The sequence below is a fragment of the Micropterus dolomieu genome, linkage group LG17, assembly GCF_021292245.1.
Source record: "Micropterus dolomieu isolate WLL.071019.BEF.003 ecotype Adirondacks linkage group LG17, ASM2129224v1, whole genome shotgun sequence".
Taxonomy (NCBI): domain Eukaryota; kingdom Metazoa; phylum Chordata; class Actinopteri; order Centrarchiformes; family Centrarchidae; genus Micropterus; species Micropterus dolomieu.
This window is the reverse complement of record NC_060166.1, coordinates 24772412-24799380: the sequence shown is the minus strand read 5'-3', so window position 1 is coordinate 24799380 and position 26969 is coordinate 24772412. Positions and strand designations below refer to the sequence as shown.

The 26969-nt window shown below is 41.2% G+C and overlaps 5 protein-coding genes across 10 annotated transcripts; 3 read left to right on the top strand and 2 right to left on the bottom strand.

The window, feature by feature from the left end:
• srprb (SRP receptor subunit beta) lies at nt 1-3826 on the top strand. Its single transcript, XM_046073415.1, has 7 exons — nt 1-226; nt 573-667; nt 757-834; nt 912-994; nt 1157-1293; nt 1416-1470; nt 2573-3826. The coding sequence occupies exons 1-7, from the start codon at nt 55-57 to the stop codon at nt 2778-2780; spliced, it is 828 nt and encodes a 275-aa protein (XP_045929371.1). The 5' UTR covers nt 1-54; the 3' UTR covers nt 2781-3826.
• On the bottom strand, nt 3816-6564 carry wdr53 (WD repeat domain 53). 2 transcript variants are annotated; one of them, XM_046073414.1, is made up of 3 exons: nt 6509-6564; nt 5045-5540; nt 3816-4952 (listed from the first exon to the last, which is right to left on the bottom strand). In XM_046073414.1, exons 2-3 carry the CDS (start codon nt 5531-5533, stop codon nt 4287-4289), a joined length of 1155 nt encoding a protein of 384 aa, XP_045929370.1. In that variant the 5' UTR covers nt 5534-5540; nt 6509-6564; the 3' UTR covers nt 3816-4286. The 2 variants fall into 2 exon arrangements, with proteins under 2 accessions (XP_045929370.1, XP_045929369.1); XM_046073413.1 differs by lacking the exon at nt 6509-6564 and adding an exon at nt 6259-6409.
• Nucleotides 4275-13180, top strand: neu4 (sialidase 4). Of its 4 annotated transcripts, none has more exons than XM_046073409.1 (4): nt 4275-5549; nt 8429-8667; nt 9792-10047; nt 11152-13180. In XM_046073409.1, the coding sequence occupies exons 2-4, from the start codon at nt 8467-8469 to the stop codon at nt 12165-12167; spliced, it is 1473 nt and encodes a 490-aa protein (XP_045929365.1). In that variant the 5' UTR covers nt 4275-5549; nt 8429-8466; the 3' UTR covers nt 12168-13180. The 4 variants fall into 4 exon arrangements, with proteins under 4 accessions (XP_045929365.1, XP_045929364.1, XP_045929367.1 ...); XM_046073408.1 differs by having other exon boundaries at nt 8426-8667; XM_046073410.1 differs by lacking the exon at nt 4275-5549 and adding an exon at nt 5562-7662 and having other exon boundaries at nt 8426-8667.
• Nucleotides 13181-13452: 272 nt separating this feature from the next.
• lxn (latexin) lies at nt 13453-20361 on the top strand. 2 transcript variants are annotated; one of them, XM_046074082.1, is made up of 7 exons: nt 13453-13876; nt 17172-17348; nt 17445-17507; nt 18151-18325; nt 19038-19174; nt 19387-19449; nt 19970-20361. In XM_046074082.1, exons 1-7 carry the CDS (start codon nt 13733-13735, stop codon nt 20084-20086), a joined length of 876 nt encoding a protein of 291 aa, XP_045930038.1. In that variant the 5' UTR covers nt 13453-13732; the 3' UTR covers nt 20087-20361. The 2 variants fall into 2 exon arrangements, with proteins under 2 accessions (XP_045930038.1, XP_045930039.1); XM_046074083.1 differs by lacking the exon at nt 13453-13876 and adding an exon at nt 16766-16911.
• gfm1 (G elongation factor, mitochondrial 1) lies at nt 14125-26388 on the bottom strand. The gene is made up of 18 exons (XM_046074081.1): nt 26190-26388; nt 25885-26037; nt 25643-25775; nt 23782-23986; nt 23001-23117; nt 22555-22705; nt 22166-22320; nt 21963-22047; nt 21722-21859; nt 21290-21391; nt 21093-21149; nt 20865-21002; nt 20406-20488; nt 15930-16092; nt 15655-15799; nt 15372-15532; nt 15207-15260; nt 14125-14624 (listed from the first exon to the last, which is right to left on the bottom strand). The coding sequence occupies exons 1-18, from the start codon at nt 26262-26264 to the stop codon at nt 14493-14495; spliced, it is 2247 nt and encodes a 748-aa protein (XP_045930037.1). The 5' UTR covers nt 26265-26388; the 3' UTR covers nt 14125-14492.
• Between the last annotated feature and the right edge of the window lie 581 nt (nt 26389-26969).

Sequence of the window (26969 nt, the reverse complement as noted above, 5' to 3'; positions counted from 1 at the left end):
ACCTTTTCAGACCGCATCCAGGCTGTAGAGTAGAGGGAAGTAGACGTGTCCCGCATGAGCGCAGGCGGCAGCATCGGTGGCAACATGGGAGGAAAAGCAGACGTGGAAATGGCAGAAAACCCATTTGAACCTTACATTGAATCTCTGCGGCAGCAGCTGGAAGACCAAGACCCCCTTTTTCTGATCGGAATTATCGTCGCTTTGGCAGTCGTTGTCATCACATGTGGTGAGAAGTTACCGTTAGTGCTCAATTTAGCATGCTAGCATTAGCTTACCAGGCTAGGCCTACTGTTTAGCTTAGCATAGTTGGCTACAAAGTGTCGGATTGTGGGAAAGTGGGTTGTCAGCAAGACATTCAGCGTTGACATGTAAGCTCTGTTTATAAATAATAGAAGGTTTAAAGCCATTAGCGTCCTAGTTAGCTTGCTAGTTAAGCTAACTGCTAAGCTAACAGCTGTTAGTTGCACAGCTTATTATTAGCGTTTCCCACGGAAGTGATTCAAATTTGTGGGGTATCTTTTTAGTTGGCGGACAACAGGGTGTTTGAATCTCCCCCTGCTTTCTCTTTTCAGTGTTTCTGAAGTACTTCCTCTCTAGTAAAACCGTAAGGAGCGCCGTGCTGCTGGTCGGACTGTGTGACTCTGGGAAAACCCTTCTTTTCAGCCGGGTGAGTTGGTTCTCTTCGCCACGTTGTCTGACACGGGATGCTCAGGTGATGTACTGTTAATCTGCTTTGTGTGTTTCATGCTTTTGCAGCTGTTGTCAGGAAAGTTCAAGCGGACGCAGACTTCCATCACTGACAGCAGTGCGCCATACAAAGCCAAAAACGACAAGGTAAGTTTTCGCCAGGTGTCATCATCAGTTAATGATGAGCATAGTTTATAGCTGTCTCCTCTCCCTGTTGTATTCAGGGCAGCATCTGGACTTTGATAGACCTGCCGGGACATGACAGTCTTCGCCCTCAGTACCTGGAGAAGTTTAAATCTGCAGCCAGGTGAGAACAGAACCACCTGCCTGAATAACGGATGTGTACTACTTTCTGTCTATTAGTGTGGTAAAGTTTTCAGTGACCTGATTGATGTGTGTATGTGAATGTGATTCTTACTTCTCAATCACATCTTCTGTCGTCATCACTCTCGGTCTCTCATCTCGTCAGAGCGATTGTGTTTGTAGTGGATGCCGCTATCTTCCAGAAGGAAGTGAGAGACGTAGCCGAGTTCCTGTACATGTTGTTGACGGACACTGTGATCTCCAGGAATGCCCCGGCTCTCCTGGTGGCATGCAACAAACAAGGTTCAACAACCCTTTTCGCTGTGAATTTACACTTTACCTCTTGTTCTTCATTTTCAGCCTACATCTAAAGTTGCAAAAAATTTTAAATGCCACTGGTATTTCCTGGTGTCTTTATTTTACAGATATCACCACCGCAAAATCAGCTAAACTGATTCAGCAGCAGCTAGAAAAGGAATTGTAAGTAACTGATATACTGTATTTTCTGTATTTCATCTTTATTTTAGGTAGAGCTGCAATGATTAATCAATTAATTAAAAGTATTTTGATAAACTATTTATCAGTTTGAGTCATTTGTTTTTAAGAAAAGAAAGTAAAAATTCTCTGATTCCAGCTTCTTAAATATGAATATTTTCTGGATTGTGTACTCCTCTGATGACAGTAAACTGAATATCTTTGCTTGTGGACAAGACATTTGAGGATGTCGTCTTTGGGCTTTGGGAAACACTGATAGACATTTTTCACCATTTTCTGACATTTGATGGACCCAACAACAAATTGATAAATCGAGAAATTAATCCACACTAAAAGTAATCGTAACTTGCAGCCCTAATTTTAGGTACTTTCAAGTTCTCTATTAAAATTTCCTATTGGTTAATTGTTTCAACTGTTAATTCACGAATGTAATGTTCCTCATGTATTAAGTCAAGGTGTTGGTAGACTTCCTTCCAAGTAAAAAGGAGTAAAATTATTATAGTAGTACTCTCTTTATAAGTGTTAAGTACTCAGTAATAACATAAAGGTTAAAATATGCATTAAGTTAGGTTAATTTATATTTTTGGAGAGATGTACTTTTCTCTTCACATTGTGTTGGTGTCTTAAAGTGGAGTGTTTAGGCTTTGATTGTCATCTTTGGTTTGGTAAATGGCCTGTAGTTTTATATAGGGCTACAACTAATTATTTATTATATAATTATTATTATGTTATTATAATTAACAATAATTATTTTCATTGTCAATTAATTTGTTTCCCAAAGCCAAAGATGACGTCCTCAGATGTCTTGTTTTGTCCCCAACCCAGATATATTCAGTTTACTGTCATGAAGGAGTAGAGAAACCAGAAAATATTAACATTTAAGAAACTGGATTAAACAATCACCAAAATAATTGGCAGTTAATTAAATGGTTCACAGTGAATTGCTTGATTGATTAAATGTTGCAGCTCTAAACACACCAAGAGGCCATACGAGGTGCTGGCAATTTGGATTTAGTTTTTTGCTCAAGGACCCTCAAGCTGGGGAACGACCCACCATTATGGCTCAACCCTGTCTCGTTTCTCTTAGGAACACATTGAGAGTGACGCGCTCTGCAGCCTTGAGCTCTCAGGATGGCTCTGTGGGCGGCAGCGTGTATCTGGGGAAAAAAGGCAAGGACTTTGAGTTCAGCCAGCTGTCCATGAAGGTGGAGTTCCTGGAGTGCAGGGCCCGCGGCAAAGGGGAAGAGGAGGGCGCAGACATTGAGAGCTTAGAGAAGAGCCTGGCTAAACTGTAAAATCGGCAACTCGGCATCCTCAGGGCAGAATTTGACACTGACGTCGGATCAACATCAGCTGCCACCTCTGATATCAAGGGAGGGATGACAGTTGTATCTCAGTGGAGGATTTATTTGACAGGTCAAACATGGTCCTATCTGTGCTGACTGTCAATGTAAAACTTTAAATGGCATCAAAGCTGGAAGAACTTTTGAGACACATTCAAACAAAAAAAAAAGGACACAAAGTTATGAAACAGAAACTGATGTAACAGCTTTGTCAGGCCCCACTGCTGAGAAATGATCATGTGCTTATTCAGCGTAAATCCTACTGTGAATGTCCACCTTAATGCGCTTTGTTTGGCTTGTTTACAAAATATATAGTTCAAAGAATTTTGGTGAATTTGCTGTTAATAATTGCAAATGAAACTACAATTGTGATAAGCCGTCACACATTTTCATTTTAAATTTGTCTCAGCTAGTCTGACTTACAAAGTACCTTGTGAAGACACTTATTCATTAACTTGTGACAGTCAGCCTTGTGCCTTTTTCTTTTTCTCTAGTATTATAGAAAAGTGTTTTGCTTGTTTGCAAAAGAATGAAAAGAATCAAAAAAGCTTGTTTGAAAGTGTTGCATGAATTTGAGATTTTGTTTCTAGTTGACTACCTTGTTTAAAAAAAAAAAAACTGATAACGTTTGTGATGTTCAATGGTGCTGCTGATGAAGTCCACAGGTTAATAGGAACAGCATGGTTTCCTGGAATTCTTATATTCAGCCTGTAATGATTAATAAGCAGCAAACATGATTTAATCAAACACGTAGAGATCAAAATGTGAATTGTACACCAGTTATATGGGTGTCACCACAGAGCACCAAGAAATTTAGAAGTTTCTGTGTGATCTGTTAAAGCTCTGTTTTCAAATGTATTTAGTCTGAGATAGAGCAGTGTGTTTGAAATGTCACATCTTTGGTTTGTTCTGTTCTTCGTCCTTCTGTCTGGCTCCCGGTTTGGATTGGGATGTGGTTTTTACGCAATAGATGCACCGCAGGCTCAGTTCAACATGCAGATGTCTTGTTTAATGTGGTAGTTTTTTTTACAATCCAGAAAAAAAATCATACATAACAAAATGTATTTCAAAGGATGACTTTTATAGGACCATACACACGTAACCCAAAATGAGCCATATCTAATGAGTAGAGCTTGAATAATGACACATGGAAAGATTTCATGTTTAGTTTGTTAAATATTGTGTGAACACCCATACAAAGTTAGACTTCTGTGATGTTGCTTCTGTAAAGATCTATTTACCACAGCACTGTTTAGCACTTTCCACAGTTCAGACTTTATTAAAAAGAGATGTTACGACCATCACAATATGAAGCCAATCGCTACATGCTGCCAGGTCCAACAGCGTCACAACGCAGGAGTGTATGCATTTCAAAAATGCTTGGAAACTAAAAGCAAGACAAGTCAAAATAGTGTACTGCTTTGACCAAAACAGAAGATTATATGCTGTAAAGTGCATTTATAGTTGAGACAAAGGGTAGACTGTCAGACTGGTGCCCTGATCTGCAACTACCACACTGGGTTCTCCTTTCAGCACAGCAGGGCACAACCAGTTCACCTTGTCCCCATGACTGATGCTCAGTTTGGGCCCAGACTTCTCCTCCGTCACCCCCTCTGCACCCGCTGCCGCTTCATCCTCCACTTCCGCTTCAGCCTTCATTGAGGTCTTTGCTGTATCCTGGGATTGTTCTTTCCTCTTTACCTTGCTCTTACCCTTCTTGCGTGGGGCTGCTGTCACTCGAGTTTTGGCCTTTGCCTCCGGATTCACCACTGGGTGCATACTGAGGTCCCACAATGCCACCAGGCCGTCATTCCCCCCAGTGACCAGCCAGTAAGGATGGGAAAGGAAACTAACAAAGTGGGCTTGTGAGGCCCCTTGACTGTGGGCCTTGACTGCTCCCTGCTGTTCCAGTTTAGAACCGCCACCGATCCGCATCAGATGCACCCGCCCATCCTCTGCTGCGCAACCCAAAATGTTTCCACAACTCGCCACAGAGAGACAGTGGACCAGTGGCGGGTTGAAAAGCTGACCAGGGCGCTGCTGATGGTCGTCTTCTTCCTCTACTACATCCTGGAGGTTGAGGGTCCAAAGAGGGCGCATCTTCTGCAGACCCCACAACATCACCTGAAGCAACAACAAAAAAAAAGTCAAATGTAGTCTTGGATGACATGACGTAAACACAAATAGTGAAATTCTTTGACGCTCCTCTTCCTCACCTGCATGTCTAATCCAGCAGACACCAGGTTATTGGGCCTGTGAGGCCGAAAAGCCACAGAAGAGCAGATATTAGTGTGTCTACGAAGAGTCCTGCACACTTTGCCCCCAGGAAGCTCCAGTACCCGGACTGCCCCTGAGTCATCAGCCACTGCCAGGGCTGAACCCGTATCGTTTAGCGCCAAAGCATTGATCTCCTCCTCGGCTGCACACTGAAACTCCTCCACGGGGCCCTTCAGGTTTCGGGGGTCGAGCATGCTCACTACGTCTCCATGTGACACAAAGAGCTGGCCCGGAGCTGCAGGTGAAAACACAACACTTGTGCAGTCCTCTTCACCACGGAGTGTGAGACTGCCTATGATTGTTCCCTCTTGGCTCCACACTGTGACCTCCCCAACCTCAGAGCCTGAAGCCAGGAGACCCTGAGGGCCTGACGATGCCCCAACACACAGGATGGATGTGGAGTGGCCCTCAGACCACTGCCTGGCCATGCTGACCCTACAAGATGTAAGTTAACAACAAGAAGATAAACATCAGTTTGTGGTAGTCCTATGTAAATTTAATTCTAATTTTATTGAACAAGAACTTATAATGTGGCCAATAATTTGTCGACCCCATTTATATGAACTAAGGTGGACTAAATACTATAAACAGTTCAACAGTAGCACAAACTGCAGCCTCTAAAATGATCAAAGTTGAATCATCAGCAACTCTCTCAAACAGTTAGGACATCTGATCTAGAGCTCAAATGATTAATCAATGAACTCTCTGGTTCCAGCTTCTTAAATCATAACATTCCCTAAGCTTTTTTTGTTTGTTTTCTATGGAAGTAAACTTATTTGTGTTTTTGACAAAATAAGCGATATGAATGTGTCAGCTTGGGGACTTGTAATGAGATTTTTCTGGTATTGACTATCGAACATATTCGATTATACAGTAAAAAATCAACAGCTTATTAATAATAAAAATAGTTATTGGTTGCAGGGCTAAACAGAACATAATAACGAGAGGATTTATTACAGGACTGTTTACTAAACTTTTAGCTAGGCGTTCCTAATAAACTGGCGACTGATGTTTTCAAAGCTTCAAAGAGTGAGAAATAGCATCAGTGTAACGTTACATGAACACTGTTTAAAAATCCGGGTAAACCCTATTAGATACTAAAAAAATGAATGTATGTATGTCGATGTTTGCAGAATAGTTATCTAATAGTTACCCAGTAGCCAGAACAAATACTTCAGTTGCTACAAGCACAGAATAAAAATGTCAAACCACATCAAAACAGCTATCTGGCTCTGCTAATGTGTTATCCTAAAAACTAGCATGTATCTCCCTGTTCAGCTGGCTGCGATAAAACAATAAAAACGCTATTGTTGTTAATTTCCTGATTGAAACTAATTTGCTTATTAAAACAAATTTCTAAAAGCGACATTATCGATAACTTAAGGACCAAAGAATTACGCTACCTTAGCCGTTAAAAACTTCGGGGGACTGCCATGTGGGACTGGGTCGCTCACTGATGACATCATTATTGACTGTCAAGATGTTTATTCCCTGTGTTTAGCGTGCCAGGCAGATTTCTTTAGCTTTTTCGCCAGGAATACCAGACGTATAACACAAACCATTGGTATAAACCTAATCTACTTAAATTTATCTCTAATTTAATAAAAAAAAATTATTGGTGAAGGTGGATGCTGGGTGAAACCAAACTGGGAGGAAATTCTGGCTGAAAGGTAGTTCAGGGCAAAAATACCTGCTTTTATGTTTCTCAATTGAAAGCGTTCATTTCAGATCATAAGGTGAGTTGCATGTGGATAAATATGAGAAGTGACATACAACTGTGTTTGTACAATATCATATCTCAAGTACCTGTAAGTGTTTATATACAATTCAAATGTTCAGTGGTTATGTCTGTAATATTGCATGAATTGTCCCCTTGTTGCACATTATGTCCTATATGTATAGGTAACAGAACAAGTATGAAATACATGCATTAGTTCCTACACATTCTGCAGAAAATGAAAAAGAAAAGCACAGAGGACACAGAGGAGGCCGAGCATCAAGTCATTGTTTAGCGGGTCCCCCCACCTGGCCATCATTTCCACAATGGCTGCTGTCCGCTGATTCATCCAAAGCTGTAGATCTGATGAATGTGGTCCATTTCTGGGTCAGTGAACAGAGTGCCATACTGCCACACTGAATAGGGAACAGAGAGGAGAGGCCACAGCTGTCAAACTACACACACTCAACACACACTGCACAATTACACTGTCAACCCAACATTCAAATGCTGATACACACTGCATATCCTCCACCAAGAGGCAGCAGTTTGAAACACTGTGAATGTAAGTACTCTGCAGTCATTTACCTTTTTTCTCATGACATGTGCATTAGATAGTACTTCCTTTTAATAATGCAACTAGAAATAGAAATATTTCACTAAGCAAACAGATAATGTGTTGAATGTGTTTCTGTAGTTGCTTAAAGCAGGTAGTGTGAATTTGTCAGCAGGTTTCCTGACAGTTTCAGCAACTCCTCCCATGGCATGAGTAAGAGGATGCCTTTTCTGTTTGTGTCTTTAAATTAAGCTTGTTGAAGTTGTCGTAAAGCTTGAAGTAAGGTATGTGGCATATTTTAGAGTTAGATTCTTATTTAGGACATTGTGCTTGAATTAAAATGTATCTGGGGCTTTAATTGTCTAGAATATGTAATTAATGACCCAACTCAGTGAAATTGAACATTCATCATGTCATCTTAAAGAATGTAATGTTTAACAACTTGATCAGGGGCACCAGTAGCAGGCAGAAGAAAGTGCATAACACTGCTGTAATGGTTGAGATAGCAAACAGAATTCACATTAGTAACAGTTGAATAACCTTTTCCTAACGCTGGACTTCTTCCAGAGATTGTTAATGAGAGAAAGACTCAGAACCAGATTCTGATGCAACATCTCTTGAATTAGAGATGTCAGAAAAGAGTCACTGTGCAATAACCTTATAATACCAAAACATCTACTGTACTTACAAATTACATATTTTACAGTTTAATATACCAATTGTGTAAAAACATGTACATACAATCCATTATTGTCAATATATATCAAAGCAGGCTGTATATACTGTACATAGATGTGTAGAAATGCATGTAGTGTACAATAACCACCTACGGTATGTTTATAACCCATACTACCCATAATATTTATTTTAGCACTCTTTGCTCTCTCATTCACCCCTGCAAAAATTCTAACCCTGTATATAGACATCTATATCTACTATTAAACCATATTTCACCTACTTCACCTACTAGCGCTGTTGTCCTTGTTTTAAGAGAGCTGGTCAATTTCCTTGTATACCGAAGCAGCTGATTCTGATTCTCCTTCTCAGAAGATTTGGAGTTACCTTGAAACAGTCATACACCAGAGAGCATGAGGTCCCCTTATTACCCAGCGAGGTCAGTGCTTTTCCGCAAGGAGCCAAATGGAGTGACGTACAGGGTCCCAGCCCTGCTCTACCTGTCCCGCTCTAGATCCTTCCTGGCCTTTTGTGAGGAGAGACTCAGCCCATCTGACTCTCAGGCTCACCTGCTGGTCATGAGGAAAGGCACTTTCTATAGGAACTATGTGGAGGTCAGTGTTAGTCACTGGGTCTTTGTAGTGCCCTGTAGATGGAAGACCCTTTTCAAATTACTGTACCTTTTAAAAGCAAAAACACTTCAGGTTCAGGTTCTTTTATTTGTACCCGTAGGTAGATTTGGTTTGCAGTAGACGAGGCATCCATCTTGACACCCATTTTCAGTTAAGATGGAAACATCTAATAGTGTTTACGGCTGTCCGGGTCAAATTGATCAGTACAAACGGATGATTATTACAACCAAAATCTCTTTTCTTTTTCTTTACTTCTCATTTGACATTTGTATATTTATTACATGACTATAAAGTAATCAAAATGACAGCGTAGCTATTTAACAACTATTAATAGAGTGCAGCAATTTCAAACCCTTTTTAAATTACTGTACAAATTAAATTACTTTACTGTGAATTATTCAAATATACTGGTGGTGATGGCGCATGGATAAGATGCTTGCCTTTGGTGTGGGAGACCTGGGTTCGATTCCCACTGTGAGTCCCTAAGCAAGACACTTAACCCCTAGTTGCTCCAGAGGCGTGCGACCTCTGACATGTATAGCAATTGTAAGTCGCTTTGGATAAAAGCGTCAGCTAAATGAATAAATGTATACAGTTATACAATACTGTATGTAAATTCTAGCTTACAGTAGTTCAAATGACAGTATTGTGCTGTTTACAAATACAGTAATGACAGTATTGCAAAGTCACCTCAGCCTCAGCTGGGGTTTCTGTGCAACAACTTAACTGGCCTGAAAATAAACTGTAGGTTATCAATGTCCAACTGGTAGCAGAGCTTAAAACAAATGTATAATAAAACATTTTCCATATGTTGTCATGTATGAAAACTGTTAGAGCACTACTTTATTACTAGAAGCAAATTATTTAAACAGCATTTGTAAAGGAATGATTCTGTCCGAAGAGTTAAGATTATTTTCTCAAAGGTAAAAAAGGTGAGATTCCAGCAGTGACATCACTTTCCACCATTGCTTAGTGTTTGGCTTTTATTGAACCACCTAGTTGCTCAGGCATTTTATCTGTTTAGAAATAATCAGTAGGTAATAATGTTGTATTTTTAGATCTGTACCTTTTACACTCCTTTTTCCTTCTCCCTTTTGTTGTTGCAGTGGGAGGACATGCGTGTCCTGGGCACTGCCTTCCTGCAAGGCCACCGGTCCATGAACCCGTGCCCAGTGTACGATGAGTTTACAGGTACTCTCTTCTTGTTCTTCATCGCCGTCCTCGGCCACACCTCGGAGTCCCATCAGCTGGTGACGGGGAAGAATGTGACTCGTCTCTGCTACATCTGCAGCACTGATGACGGAGACACCTGGAGTCCTGTCACCGACCTAACCAAGAGGGTCATAGGAGACACTATCAAAGGTCAGGGGAGATTCGTGAAGGGAAAATCCACCCTAAAACAGACCCACATTGTGTTTAATGTTAAATGATTGGAATGCTACAGTAAATCGTTGGCGTACTCTTAAGCTGGATATCAGAGCATCAGGACTTGAAATTATGACACTTCTTGTTTAAGATTTTACATCTAGCTACAAGAACAATCTTTGCTTTTTACTTGTGAAATACTGAATACATCATACGTAGATGTGACTTCATATTAATGGCTCACAAGCAAAAAAATAAACGGGAACCAGTGCTGTAAGCAGACCTCATTACTGCAGTTTTGTCTCTCTACTACTGATAAGAAACTTTCAAGTTAACAAATTAAAACTGAGTGGTGAAATATTATAACATGAGATCTGTAAAAATAGTATTTACACACTTTACTACTTAAGGGTACATTTTCTCTTCAGTATGAAGTGATAACTAAATCTTTTAAAGGATAGTTTTTCAAGTCTTTCTCAAAAACATTACTCACATGCTCATTAAAATGCTGTGTTTATTCTGGCCTTGATTTCGATGTAAGAGATTGGGGGACAAAACATATATACCCACTTATACTTTAGAGGGTCGCTAGGGGGCTGGAGCCAATCCCAGCTGATTAAAATCAGTATCATTCATGTGTCCACGTATCATTAGCCTGGGAACCCGACGAATCTGCCAGCCCACGTCTCATATGCTCTGGCAGGTACAGTACGTACTGCTTCCATTGAGGCAGATTTCCATCAGTCCTGGATCTGGTCAGGCCAGTCACAACCCTTTATCTACTATGGGGCGGGTTTTGATACAACAATACTAGAATCTGTACACGTCAGTATTAAACAAACTGTACTGATATATTTCACCTAAAGCTTTTGTTGATGAGAATGATGTGTTTGCGTACAGGATTTGGCGAGTTAAATTTACCAGCTATGCTAAATCACACACTTCGTTGCTCTGACTGGTTGTAGGTCAATGAAATTGCGTCCAGAGGCATTTTTGTCACCCCTTGACTGTATATGGTGCCAGGCTAGTGTATCATCTAAACGAGTCACTGGATTTTTATATAACAACATGTGCCAGTCACTTCCTCCTCTGTCCTTGCAGAATGGGCCACTTTCGCTCTCGGCCCCGGTCACGGCATCCAGCTGAAGTCAGGTCGTCTGCTGATTCCTGCCTACTCTTACCACATCGAGTGCAAAGAGTGCTTTGGACAGATCTGCCAGACCACTCCCCACGCCTTCTGCTTTCACAGTGACACCCACGGGCGAACCTGGCGCTTCGGGGAGCCGGTGCCATGGCCGGAGAGTGTGGAGTGTCAGATGGTGTCTGTGGATGAAGAGGATGGGACCAACGTGTTGTACTGTAATGCGCGCAGCCCTCTGGGATACAGGGTGCAGGCCCTCAGTCTGGATGATGGAGCGGTGTTTCAGGAGGGGCAGCTGGTGCAGCGGCTGGTGGAGCCTCGGAACGGTTGTCATGGTAGCATTGTGGGATTTCCTGCCCCATTACATTTATGTAATTCTCTTTACCATCACCTAAACCAGCCTGTGCATCACTCCAGACACTGGACATCCTGCATGACCTGCTCAAGTAACACCAACTCTCCCTCTCCAAACATTACCACTTCACCCAATCATAGTGCCCCTCCAGATTTCCTAACCCCCACCTGGGTAGTATACTCCCACCCAACATGGACCACCGCACGCAAAGATCTCGGTGTGTTCCTCAGCCTATTTCCCCGCGATCCAGACAGTTGGCGTGGCCCCTGGGTGATCTACGAGGGCCCCAGCGCCTACTCTGACCTCGCCTATCTAGAGTTGCCATCCTCACCTGGTGCACCGCCCGCTGTGGCCTTCGCCTGCCTGTTCGAGTGTGGTACAAACACCGCCTACGATGAAATCTGCTTCAGCATCTTCACTCTCTACGAGCTTATTGACAATCTGCCCCGAAATGTGCAGTTGGGATGTGACAATGACAAAAGTAAAAGACAGCAGAATGAAGTCTCTGAGACGAGTCGGAGTTGTACACATAGAAGTGATGCTCAAAGTACACCAGTTTTCCATGAGGTGAAGAATCGGAGGAAGAAGAGCAAGTTGACTGAGATGTGCTGTGTGTCTTAGATGTAGTTTTTAAGCTTGTAAGTTAAAGTCTTCCAATAACTGTTTTCTATATACACTCAGTAGCCACTTTACTAGGTACACCTGCACAGTCTAATGCATTCCAGTACAACTGATCTGCCATAAAGTCAGCTTTTTTCAAACTGTCATAGAGGAGTTAATTAAATTATATGTTTTAGCATTGCTGCGATGGACTGGCGAACTGTCCAGGGTGTACCCCGCCTTTCGCCCGATGTCAGCAGGGATTGGCTCCAGCCCCACGCGACCCTGTACGCAGGATAAGCGGTTGACGATGAATGGATGGATGGTTTTAGCATTGAGGGCATAGTTAGGGGTGGTGTTGTACTGGACTGCATTACATTCAGAGGTGTTTCTAATGTTCCCATGTATGTAAATAGGAGCACAATTTTTTAAACACCTCTCAATATAATGTAATTTAGTACAACATTACTTTTAACTGATCTGTATCATAAAGTCATAACTCCTTTATAAATCCAAATCTTAAACTGCGTAGATTTTGCATTTTAACTACCCCAGATTGACAGGACACGGTTAGTTTGGTCCTAATTAATGATAGACAGATTAATCGGGCATTTTGAGATAAAATATTACATTATAGAGATATCTGAGATACCTGCACTCACGAGGCTAATAAACAAATAATGTCTACGGGCACATCTGCAGGCAGCCTTGTCAGTGTGGTTGCTGTGGACTCCCCCTTGTGAGTTTTGGGAAGGTGGCGAAAAAGTTGGTTTCAAGCCCTAAATTTCCTCAGTCATCGTCTTTTCTAAATATTAACACATTTCTCCTAAATGAGTGCAAATGTATTCTAAACCCATTACTGGCTAGGGTTAAATATAAATTGTTATACTGTAGAGAATAATGCAGTTGAATGACTTCACTTCTCACAAACTGTACCCCACTCTTCCTTAAACATCTGTCATGTTCTGAAATCTGCCGCATAACCCAATGTATTTTTCTCTGTCATTACCTAATAAAAGTTCCATCTAAAACAACACATTACTGGCTGAGGTAACAATGTATATTAAATTGTACTCTGCACGGAACATGTAGTTCTACATGACTTTTCTTTAGTTTGATACCGGCATTATGTATCACCATCGGCCACTGAAAAACCCGTATCGGTCAACCACCAGTCCTGCTCTTCCACATTTAATCAAGCTGCCGAGGCTGCAACCCATCAAGCTCACATATAAATCACAGCTGCTTCACGAGCAGCAGCTCTAATGGGATAACTGTTCATGAAACCGATCCGTTCTTCCTGTGAGGGTGCTGAAACATTTGGGGGCTGACAGCTTAAGTTGCATGAGCTCATACAAAGAACAGAACCAGATAAAGTGGAGCAGTTTGTTTAGTTAAGAGGACAAAAAATAAACAGATCGTGCCAGGAAAAAAGCAGCATCTGGACAGTGTCTTCTCTCAGCTTCCCCTCCCTCCTCCTCCTGTTACATAACTCCACTGACTGGAGGGTCATTTCCCCGCCTGCACTCTTTCACAGAAGTAGACTTTTGCTTTTCTCTGGCATCTGTGCTTTACGGCATACTATAATGAGTTTGAGGCCCTTTGTTGTTCTGGCTGTGTTAACTGGGGTAATCGGGAGCCCCAACATCAGACCTGAGGCCGAGGTGGACCCGTCGGCTCATCCCAACAGCCTACCAGAGACCGTGGAGGAAACTGAAATCTTTGGGCAGGTGAGAAGGAACTACCTCTGATGGCTTTGGTGTGTAATCATGTTTCTTTCTGCTGGTTTTTCATTTGTTTTGTCGCTATCAGCTGCATTGTTCGTGTGAAATATCTGCACAAATTGCTCAAGTTTAGCAACACAGAATGGTACTGTACAAGAAAAATGTGGGTTTCCATAAAACAGATAAAGTAAAGTCAAACCAAGTGTTTGTAAGAAGTTGTCTGAGACATAAATGACCTGCACAGAAAAACAACATCCCTTTAAAAAGATGTATATATTTGTTGCAGTCATTGTTACATAAAGACCATTCTGTACATAGTACAAAAGCCATTATAAGCTCAAGTCAAAACAATGAGCTTTCTTTACCAACCACCATCTGGATGCAGAGCAAAGTGGTGCTAAAATCAAGGTAATAAATATGTTGTCCGCAGGGGTCAAACGTTAGGGAGACAAAATACCTTAAACTACAAAACAAAACTAAAATGTCACAGTTTTTTATGGATCCACAAATTAAAGCCTTATTGTCGAGTCAGGATTGATGGTGGGCAGAAAATGTGAGTGAAGATGAAGGACGGTGGTCATGTCAAAGTTCAATAGTACACAGTTTTAAAATTTAACAGTTTTCAACTCTTCCACTTGTTCTTCTTCGCAGGAAGCTGCCCTGTGGCCTCTAAGTATTTGTGGACGAGTTCCTCTTGTGTGGATGGCAGGCAGGGCTGGTATCTGCTGTAGTCCATGGTGTACTCCCCTTTTCCCTGGATACACAATAAATAGACGATGTTAGCTTTAAAATTCTAATGTATTATGGATTTTGTGTGAATTTTAAGGCACCTCCAGAACAGGGTAATTTCTACTGTTCTTGGTCCCTTACTTTATAAGTTTCAGTTTTATTTCTAGAGAGGAGAGGATGAACATGTTACACTCATCTGAGTTTAACCTCTCAGTCTACATAGAGGATACTGTCTTTCTCTCTACCTGGTGGAGGTTGCACCCACAGCCTGAGACACTGCAGGCAATACTCAAGGGTGGAAAAACACTGCAAATTCATGGCTGATTTTCTTCCCCTGGTAAAAAATGATTTAATCTATATTTTTATTTACATTTAATATTCTCCTCAACAGAGGCTAGAATTTAACAAAATACAACATTTATCCATCATAAAAGTATTACTAGGTCTCTATTAGGAAAGTTAAATATGTTTTTCAAGAGGTTAGTGTATTAACAATCCATTAAATCTGAGGTTTTACTTCTGACATCAAACCTATACCCTCACTCATCTGAATGCTCAGCATGATCTGGACTATTGTGGACTATAGATATAAGGCCTTTGAACTTACCTCAGTACAGGAGCGTAGTTCAGTGGCGTAGCCGAACATGTCGTTTAGTGGAATCTGTTGGGAGAAACAAGCTGAAATTAGTCAAATGGTGGTGACGGATGAGAGAACAAATACTGTAAGCTAAAGGACCAGGGGATACAGGCTGCATATGAAAACTGGACTCACATCAGCGTAAAGAGTGAAGTATCCTTCAGCTCCGTCCTGTCCCGTGATAACACCATGCCGACGGTTCACACCAGCAATGACGGTTCCCTGAAACTCCTGAGGTGCTACAATTTCCACAGACATGATTGGCTCCAGGATGGTCGTGTTGGCCTTTTCCATCGCTGAAGAGAGCGCATTGAAACCAGAATTAACGTCCAGAACAGAGGCGACGCAAACAGGGAATGAAATTAAAATGAAACAGGAGGTCATATCGAACGTCAGCCCATCATCTTGTAACCATCACCTTGTTTTAGCGCGCCCTCTCCTGCACGGATGAAGGAGATCTCATTGGAGTCCACCATGTGATGCGCTCCATCTTCCAGGAGGAATCTGAGTCCTGAGATCTTGTGCCCGCTCAGGGGGCCCTTCTCACAGGCCTCCCTGAAGCCCTGCAGCATGATGGGAAGACACAAGCAGTGAAAGACAATAGAGTACATGGCTTTGGTAATATTTTATAGATAGTTCATATCTATGTAGCTGCACTTTGGTCGTGACTACATTGAAGTTAGGAAAATTAACCTTTTCAACAGCTGGGACAAACTGCTTCGGGACGTTGGTTCCAACAGTCAGGTCCTCAAACTCCAGCTTGGTGTAATGCTCTGGCTCAAGAGGCTCAAGGACTCCAATAACTTTGCCGTACTGCCCAGACCCACCAGACTGCTTCTTATGGGTGAAGTCAAACCTGCAGAAAAAGGGACAAAAGATTTTGAAGCAGGATTACACAGCAAGCCAACCAAGCAACTTGAGATATGTATAGTTTGGATTTTGACTATCTGTTTAGTGATATTTTTATACATGATGATTGATATTTTATATTTGCACTTTTTCTTATTTGTACAGCAACTGCTGCACAGCAACAGTCGGTACCAAAGACCCTTAGAGAACACTAACAAAGGTGGTGCTGTAACTGCAAACAAAAAAATTAAAAAACATTATTAAATTAAATAACATTTTTTTCTTTTTCATAATTACAATTTTCTCCAACTATTTTCAAGGGTCAAACAAAGAAAAACACATTTTTTTTTATCTCTCTCTCTCTCTCTCTGGGAAGAAAAAGTATTGTGTTATTCTAAAATAAAACATTACATGAAGACCGACTTTGTGCACCTCTATTTTCAATTATACAACAGAATTGGCTAATATGGGGGGGAAATATCCGATATCATTAGTGTTGGCTTTCAAAGAAATAAAGATTAATAATATAATTTAATTGCAATTGAAATACCAGCACCAAATCTGACTGATGTCTCCATTAGATTGAAAGAATTTCTAAGGGGCTATTTGGTTGCCTTTCCTGTTACGTTAAGCTGATTCAATAAAGGAGGAGAGGAAACAGAAAAGAGCTCTGTCTCTTTAAGAAGGGGCTGTCCTCAAAAAGCTCTGGTGACTGAGGAAGTGGGAAGCAATCTTTCCATTTGCATGAGGAGCAGCTGACATCGGGCAGATAAAACTTTCCATCTGCCAAGTTAACAAGCAGGGAGTTGCAGCATTCCCATTACAGGCAAGATCAAACTCCCTGATTTAATTCATTTTTCCAGCTGTACAGTACGTCTTCACCCTGTACTTTCTCTTAGACTTCTACATTTGCTTTCCTTCATTTCCTACACTCTTCTTATCTAGAGAGAAACCAACCAAAGACAAACACTCCACCCTGCTGACACCTGAGGGTCAAAGTCCTTGAGGGGTTAGAAGCCCATCCCGGTTCATTACAGCAGCTCATTATTTCCTCTCTCTTTTTCTTTACTTTCTCTGGAATAACAGCAAGTAGTATTAGCAAAGGAGGAGGTTGAAGAGGATGTGATGGCGACCGGAGAGCTGAACCCCAGTCACTACCCTGCTCAGAGGGCAGCCAAAGTGGTCCAACACTACCTCAACACCCGCTACGGCTCTCCATACAGGCTGTACGGACAGCAGATGGTCCACAGCGGAAACGCAGAGGTCAGCTGAACTTTAACTGTTAAAGTTTAGTTTCCAGTGAAGAGACACATGTTCTAACTACTATCAACTATGGTGATTTCTGACTTTCCTTTTTAGGATGTGGCAGACTCTGGAAGAAAGTATCAGCTGGAGATTTCAGTGCAGGAGATGATCAGCAATGTAAGATACGATTATTTATCGCACTCTGAAACAGGGGCTTACAAATGGGTTAGATAGACCCTAGATTAGCTTCAGTATCATAATCGTAGTTTAATTTCTGAATTTGTTTGATTGGATTTGGTTTACAAGCGCAGTGCTCCTTAATCAATAGAAAAAAACCCCAAAATGAGTGAGTTATTCATGCCCAGATATTAAAAAACACTGTAAAACAGACTAAAAACTACACTATCTAATAAAAAAAATGTTGCTCCTGAATCAGATCCCTGAAGATTCACTTTAGTGCTCATTTGGTTTGTCTGCAAAGACTGTTTTTGCATCTAAATTGACTTCTCAAATAGGGATGGACATAATCAATGTTTGACTGGCATTTATCTTTAACATATCCAGAGTTAATGGCATTGCATAAACATTGTACTTTATACTATGGCTTTAGAGTGAGCAGGTCTGACAAGATTTAACTAAACGGCTGAAAAAAGGAGGCATTGTGGTGCAACATTGACTCACCAGCTGCCATCGTAACATTTGGAAGACGCCTTTGCTCTGTGTCCTCCCCTCTGCTTCTCTCTTATTAAAACCATCCTTTTCTTCTATTTGCTTCTTTTTAATCCACTTTACCCCTTTTTAAAAAAAAAAATCCATGCAGACTACAGAGAAATGCTCTGCAGAGGTTTTGTTTCCGAGGGGAGAACAGCAACGCTCAGCCCAGGTCCAGGCCTCGTGTGAGGAGCTCCTTAAAATCAACACTAAAGATCAAGAAGAGGCCTTGTACCAGCAATACAAGACGAACCAAAGCCTGCTGTCTGCGCAACATTTACCTGGTATGTATGATTAAACAAACTCTGCACAGTATTGCTCACATATTGCACAACATCGGCCGTTTGAAATTGCAGGGATTTCAACACAGTTAAGCTGATGATGATACATGGGGCCACTTTTTGAGCAATGTTGCTGGGCAATCGTGCTAGTGGCAAGTCCGACTATGTTTTCAATGGATAGCGGCGGTGCGGGGCGGGTGGCAGAGTGGTGGGGGAAGGAGATTACGGTAGTAATCTTTACTCATTACCATTGACGGCAACGTTGTCCAGCACGATTGCTCTAAAAGTTGCTCTGTGTATCATCAGTTTTAGGGTTTGTGGCTTTAACAACAATAACTGACTGATTGTTAACCCTGACAGTGTGATCACCTGTACATTATGAAGCACACACCCCGCATGTTTACATGACAAGACAGATGTGGCATAATCGAGCACTGCGCATTGCGGCTGTGGCTCATGGAGCAGGTTCCCCGTTAATCGGAAGGTTGGCGGTTGAATTCCGGGCTCCTCCAGGCTGCATGTCGATGTGTCCTTGGGCAAGATGCTGAACCCCGAATTGCCCCTGGTGGCTCCACCAATGTGTGTGAATGGTGAATGCGATGTAGTATAAAAAGCGCTTTGAGTGGTTGCAAAGACTAGAAAGGCGCTATATAAATACGGAGCATTTACATTACATTTACATTCCTTCATAACACAGAGATGATCTGACCAACAGATCGCTGCGGTCACATGGAGCCTGACATGAAGCCTCTCTGGCACCTGTGCATTGTGGCCTCCAGCTTCGTCATGCTGAACGAATCCACTGAAAACACTCTGTACAACATGGCTCAGGTGGCCAACATCACGCAGCTGGTAGGTCATTTCATACGTTGTTGGGTCTGCTTGTTCAACCTCGATTGATAAGTAGGGTTAAAGTTGTTTCAGTTACTATTTTAATTAATTGTATAATATACAAGTCAGACATAATATTCTGCCATGATGTGAGGTTTTAGACACAAAGAAAGCTTGTAACATTTGTGTTGAACTCAGTCGTTTGGGGGGGGGGTTTCACCTATGTGCTGCAGGCAACTGAGAACGACCAGCTGAAGTTTGACTGTCACATACTGCTGCATGAGATGGTGTCCCAGGTAACCACTTATCTATCATCATCATCAACTTTTTAAAATATACTTTAAAATTATAACATCAGGAGTTGCAGCTCACAATTATTTTCATCATCACCCTAAACCAATATTTATATGTATGTATTAATCTCTTAAATGGCTGATGGCTGCTACAATGTATGTCCAAAGCTTTGTCCCAACATGTCTTACATATACAGTATGTACAATTAAAAAAGGTTGAATCATTGTTAAAATGATTTGAATCAGACCATAAAGCTAATTTACAGCATTTATAAGTCTGTAAACAGTAAATGTTTGCTATATTTCCTTGATGATTCCTTAATAAATAACTAATAAATGCTTATAATATATAATAACTAGTGGATGAAGCAGATACTAACTTCAGCACTAGTGGCATCTTACAGTAAACTGGTCTGGTAGCAGCTATTGAGAACACGCGCACTCATCTACTATGTGAGGTTTTGGTACAGTTTCACTACCATGATAGCTCACATTAATCTGCAGATCTGTGTTATTTTTCCAGGAAATCATTCACTGGAAACTGCTGTTCACGTGGTCTCCTCCAGAGGGAGTGAAAGTGCTGCAGATGGAACAGCTGCCGCACTGCCATCATTGCGAAAAACCTCCAAATACAAACTAAACGGTTGACACTCACCACACTGTTATAACAACCAAAACCACATCTTGTATTCAAACATAGGATGATACTGTGTATTTGGTGATGCTGCAAGCACTAAGCCATGATATGCTGCTGGAGCTTGCAGCACAAACCTTTGAACTACAGAAAGTTTAGACTGTCAAATAAAAAATGTGATGAATCAATCCTTTATAATGATGGTATGCTTACATTATGCTATTTTTGTAGTCCTTTGTGTCGCTATTGTATTTTAGCCAGAATAAACAGTTTATACAGATTATTGCCTCAGCTTGTGTGTGTGCGTCAGGAGATCGACACTTACTGTACAGGACTGGTTATCGTCTCTCTGAAAGCCACTTTGGGTTTGCCCATCACACAGGGACAGTTGTATTCCCTCTCCATCCTCTGATTCAACAAACCAAAAACAAAAAAGGGGGGAAAAAGACAGAAACACAGGCCAGATATGATAAGTTTAAAAGGGACAATTCCTTCAAACGTGAGGAAAAAGGTAATGTTTAATCTGTAGTTACAATTACTCACAGAGAACTGTAAATATAACTTACACATAGAGACAAACAAAGGCAAGAAATTAGTTTTCAAAACGGTCATACTTGCAAAGTCTTTCACATAGTTACATTTGACAGCTCCAAACCTCCACAAATCAAAACTAAGTACATATAAAGCACTCAGTATGAGACAAAACGTGTCCCATCGAAACATGTATGAGCATGTGACTCATTTATTGCAGGGCACCCTTCACAATGTACATCTGAGCGGTTACCTGGGAGTAGATTTCAAGATGCAGCTCGCCCATGCCTGAGATGATGGTTTCTTTGCTCTCTGTGTCAAAATGCACTCGAAACGTTGGATCTTCCCTGGTGAAACGGTTAATACCTTTGGAGAATTTATCCAGGTCATTCTGGTAATAGGAGAAAAGAGTTAATAGATGCAATTTAGACTCTAGCGTTTGGTTTCTTACAGAATGTATGTGTGAATTAAAGTATTGCACCTTGTTGGCTGGCTTCATCGACATGGAAATGACAGGCTCTGGGACGTGAATAGACTCCTGTGGGACAAAATGATAAATGAACGGAAGATGTTCTTATAGCTTGGGAGGTAAGAAGGAAAAGAAGAATAATTTCCAAAAACAAAAAAAAGGAGCAGGATTCTTGCTCTTTCACAGGTGGAAACATTGAGATTACTCACCATGGAGAGGTTAGCGCTGGTCCTGGATGTGAAAGTGTCTCCGCTAGCACAGTCAATCCCAAACAGGGCACAAATATCTCCTGCATAGACCTCATCCACATCCTGAAACAGCATGTAAGGAATACATAGTAAGGAAACAAAGGAAGGATGGAAATCAATTTCAGGACTGAGTTGATCCAAATGTCTCATCTTTAATAACTGAAATATATTATTAAATATCATACAGTGTCATGTCTTGTTTTGATGTAAGAAGAATGGAAACGTTACTCTGGTGTCGCAAGGGATGTGGTTGTTATCTACACAGCTGAGTGGTGCCGAAAGAGGAACCTAACTATTTTGACCAGTCATGTTCCACTGATGTTCAAACTGCAAACCACAGATGGAAAACTGTGACCTCCGACAGCCTGCTGACGTGCGCTGGCATGTTCTCACCTCCATTTGGTCAGCGTGAAGACGCACAAGTCTCTGCACTCTGACTTTCTTGCTCGTGCGTGTGTTGTAGATGTATTCCCCCTTCTTCAGACAGCCCTGGTACACCCGCACATACGTCAGCTGGCCAAACCTTCCCGCCTGTTAATGACAAACGCCACAGGAAACAACAAAAGTATAACAGACTGAGACCTTCCTGTTAAAGTAAAAATAGCTAAAATCGAGATAAAGAGCAGAGTCATACCTCCAGTTTGAAGGCCAGACCAACAAAGGGGTTTGTAGGGTCTCTTGTAGGGTCCATTTGAATCTTTGTTGGTTCGCTGGCATCTCTAACACCGTGAAAAACCCACTGACATTAGTGCACAAAGTTTCTCAAGCAAGAAAATTCTTACTGTTACTCTTTGACAAGACTTCGCATACAAATTGATGACCATGGTCCACACTCACTCGTCATTGAGGATAGCATAGTTTTTGACTTCAGTGGGGTTGGGCAGGTAATCTAGGACAGCGTCCAATAGAGGCTGGACACCCTTGTTCTTCAGTGCTGTGCCCACCAACACTGGAGTGAAGAGACGCTGCACTGTGGCCCTGCGGATTGCAGCCTGGAAGACAAGGGATTCAGTGTTGGGTGGCAAAATTCATTCACACATACACAGGTTACCCGTCCCAATTTACATAGCTGTAAAAATATTTTTATGACCAAACTAATGACATCCCTCAGCGGCACTTTGTGTTAGGCGCTAATTTTAAACGTCACAGTTTTCCACATGATGAGGGGTGCTTTTAAAAAACCCTCAGATTTCAAACACTTTCTCCCTTTTTACAAAGACACAAACCTTCAGGTCGTCATTGGTTGGAATCTTTTCCTCCAAAAACATCTCTCCCAGGACTTCGTCAGCATTAGATACACACTCCACCAGTTCCTGCCTCCGGTCTTCAGCCTCTGCACGGAAATCTGGCGGGATCTCATCATAGCGGATAGTTTGACTGCAGAGAGGAAGCAACATTTTAAATCAGCTTCACATTGTTCAGGAGCTGAATCTCACTCTCTCAAGGTGTGAAACAGGGATAGAATTTCTGTTTGATGCTATTGCAGCCAAGATGTCTTCAATCTGTCTGATTTATGGTAAAAACTGAATATTCTTACTTCTAAAGAATCATTAAAATAAACAAGACATGATAAAAACTTTATAGGTTGTTAATTACAGTGCAAAAAAAAAATTTACACTATGACAGAGACAGATTCCTTCATGGTCAAGCTACCAAAGGGGAAATCCCTCACCCAAAGGGTCCTTCGAAATACATGCTCCGCTCTTCTACAAGGTCAATGATGCCGCGCATGTTCCCCTCCAGGCCGATGGGGATGCTCACGAAGGCTGCGTTGTGGTTCAGTTTGGTTCTGAAGAAGACAGGGGAAAAAAAGTGAGAAAAACTCATTAAATTAAGGGAACAAAAATACACAAAGGAAAACCACAGCTGAGTACAACAAGGCATTACACTACTGTCTGGGGTATGATGATTTCATGTCGACCAGCAATGGCAGGATGAAGGCGAGACATGACGGTTCAGCGTGTTATTGTTTTAGTAAACAGCTGCATGACTCTGAACCCAGTCTCCCTTCAAATGTTCCTGTATCAATGTCTGTTGTTGGTGGTTTATTTTAAATGAAAACACTGAATGCAATGTTGATGTTACAGTTAAACCGACTGTCATGCAAATGCAGCTGAAAACTGTATTGATTTCAATCTATATTGTGTTCTGGGATTTTTATGTGATGTTATAGGTAAAATTTATTTTTCTTCCTGGTTTTACAAACTGTACTGTAAGTTCACATTAACTGTGTCTGCTGAGTGAAGCGAACATACAGTACAGACCATAGTTAGTCGTTCTAATAATCATATCATCTGAAACCCCAAGTAGTCACACACAAAATATTGTTATTAATTGTTATTAATTGTTATTAACAAGTAAAAATACTGTGACATTTGATCACCTCTATGTGTAACTGATCAGGAGGACTTTGGTACGTATTTAAGTATGTGTATGCTGTGCGTGCACCGCACCTCATCTGCTGCAGGGCTCGTCCGGGGTTGGCGCCCATGCGGTCCAGCTTGTTGATGAAGGTGAGGAAGGGGACGTTGTATCGTTTTATCTGCCTGTTCACCGTCATGGTCTGACACTGAACTCCTCCCACTGCACACAGCACCAGCACAGCTCCGTCCAGCACGCGCAGCGCTCGCTCCACTTCGATGGTAAAGTCCACGTGACCTGGAGAAACCGCAGGGACGCTGACATTTTGAAAAAATACATATACTGCAAACATTAAAAAAGCAACACTTCTGGAGTTGGCAAGGATTCATAATTTTGGCCACTTCAGAATGGCCGACCTTTGATGACATGGTGGCTAGAACCTGCACAATCCGCAAAGAAAGTGATTTACCAAATAATTACATTACTTTAAATACTAACAACCATAGCACAAGCTGTCGGTGTCCAGGTATGCACAGATACCCTGAGCACAAGCATGGATCTAACTAATTATAATTTCATCTGTTACAGCAATTGGGTAAGTTTGTCTGTTCTTTTACTTTACAAGCATTTTAAAGTGTTTTTTGTAGGGATGTTTTCTGCCATTATTAACCAGAATTAGCAATAAACTCAAACTGGGAATGCTGCAATTACAGCAACACCAGGACACCTCACTTTCTGCAGTATTGCTTACTAAGTATGTGTACACATAGATGCAATTTGCTCTCAGGGTAGTTAAACAGTTCCAGGAACAATTTACATTACACTTTTACCTGAGTAATTTGTGCATTTAACTGCAATTGCACAGTCATTACAATGCAGAAATGTTTACAGCTTAATATTTCCTTCTTTAAAAGTTTGTACTATTAATTATGCTAATTATTAACTTATGCTATATGCAAATAAAATGTTGATGAAATCTAATCGGCTCTGGTGCATTTATACATTGTAATACTTCCACACCATAATTGTAAATTATTTGATCAACTAACCACAAGTCAGTGTGTTGACCACAAAGATAAGAAGATTCAACTTTTGCTCGCTTGCTTCGAAGTCCTACATGAAATCATACATTATCTGGTTTCAGTGCCAAACTCACAAGTGTCTCCTTATTTGAACATACAATGCACCACTAAAGCATGATATCACCTGATGGGCGCGGGCCTTAAGGGGGCTCTCAACTGATTCTACACATCATAATCAGAAATCATAATCAGAAATACTTTATTGATCCCAGAGCAGAAATTCTTTATTACAAATGCTTATTTTGCATATCAAGATATTATAGAATAAGTAGAAAATATAACAAAATATATAGAAAATGTAACAAAATATACAAATCAAAGTATGGATATGTGTGGATATGTGCAGTATTTTACAGTACTAACTGAAGTGTAATGATAAATAGTAGTACTAAATTAGTAACAGTAATAATGAGTGCATGTAGAGTTGACATGGAATGGATACAAACCTAAAATCTAAATATAACGAGGACATGGACAGTTTGCTCTCTGTGCTGACGTCTGAGACACAAACCTTATTCAGTTCATTATCAGGGTTATCTTGGACTGAGCTTGCAGACTACACATTTGTACCCAAGAGCCTGCGTTACAAACTGGGGGCATTTGGTTTGAAGGACATGGGCATTTACAGGACAGGTAGGGTCTATAAGTAGACATGATCCAGTTGCATCAGTGGAAATGTATGATCCAAACTAAGTACTAAAGATTAGAGTACTCAATGTACAATGTTTTGACCGTTCATTTGTCCCTCATAAGTCCCCAAACTTTACAAAAGTGCAATACCCCAGTACTCCTAGTGGGTCCTGCATTATTACCTATTTGTACCCATCCAGATTACCACAAACAGGGGGCTCAATAGTACAACTTTTCATACCTGGGGTGTCAATGATGTTGATATTGTGATTCTTCCACATGGTATATGTAGCAGCTGACTGGATGGTGATGCCTCTCTGTCTCTCCAGCTCCATAGAGTCCATGGTGGCTCCAACACCGTCCTTCCCCTTCACCTGCACCCCAATGGAGGGAAAAACAGCTGTGTCTACACCTGTAAAGCTCACCTGACAGCAAGAGCTAGAATCATTCATACACACAGGTACAGTGTGTCCCTACGCTCACCTCGTGAATCTCTGCTATCCTGCCGGTGTAATAGAGGACACGCTCGGTCAGGGTGGTCTTCCCCGAGTCGATGTGAGCTGAGATCCCGATGTTGCGGATCCTCTCGTTGGGAAAGACCCCAGAGGAGCACGTCCGACAGCTGTTGATGAGCACCTGTGTCCATGAAACAAGAGAAAGATCGATATTCAACCCTTCTTTCTGTCTGTTTACCGATTGGGAAATGCAAAAAGAACTGACGGCAGAAGGGAGAGTATGAGGTTTGATTGATCCAGAAACTGCAGATACCTCAGGTCACCAAATGTTACCTTTTTAAGAGTGACGCTTCCTGGTGCCAAAACATGCGTCTTTGCCAAAGACAAACCCGCTTTTAGTACTCTCATTTTGACAACTACTTGGTCGGGCACAGGGTGGTCGTAGTCCTTCTTTTACACAACCCCCCGACTCTGACAACCCGGTGAATGTCACGCCGGGGCCCTGATGGTTGTGAAACGCTACTTCCGCATCTACGGAAACGCCGATGCGCCAAACTTACAAATGTTTGCGCTTATTGAAAATACACTATGCTACTTTTGAAAGAAGCATAGTGTACCAAATACAACATAGTTTGTGAGTGATATGGATGTTTGTAAAATAAAAATCAAGCAAACCACAGAAAACGCGCATGCACAAAAAAGGTACATGCTGCATTTAAGTGCTGTGAGATAACGCTAAACTGATTAAAGCCACCAGCAATTTAAAATGTATTGTGGGAATGATCCAATGCAGAAATTAGTAAATTGAAAATGTTATGAATAAGTTGTGTAAAACATATCAATGAAACATTAAATAGTAAAATAATTTAAGGAATCATTAAACCTCATTGCAAATAAATGTTTTATTTTTACTTTACCAAACCTCAGCCTTTTTACACTGTCTTTAATTAATTATATAACTTTTTTTTTCATAATGTCCCTTTAATTTCATCATGTTACGTTTCACAATTTCACTTATTTCATTTCACGTTTCACAATGTCACTTTCATTTCACAATGCCACTTTTCATTTTAGTGGTCACCGCTCACAAACCCCACATCTTTCAGCCACATG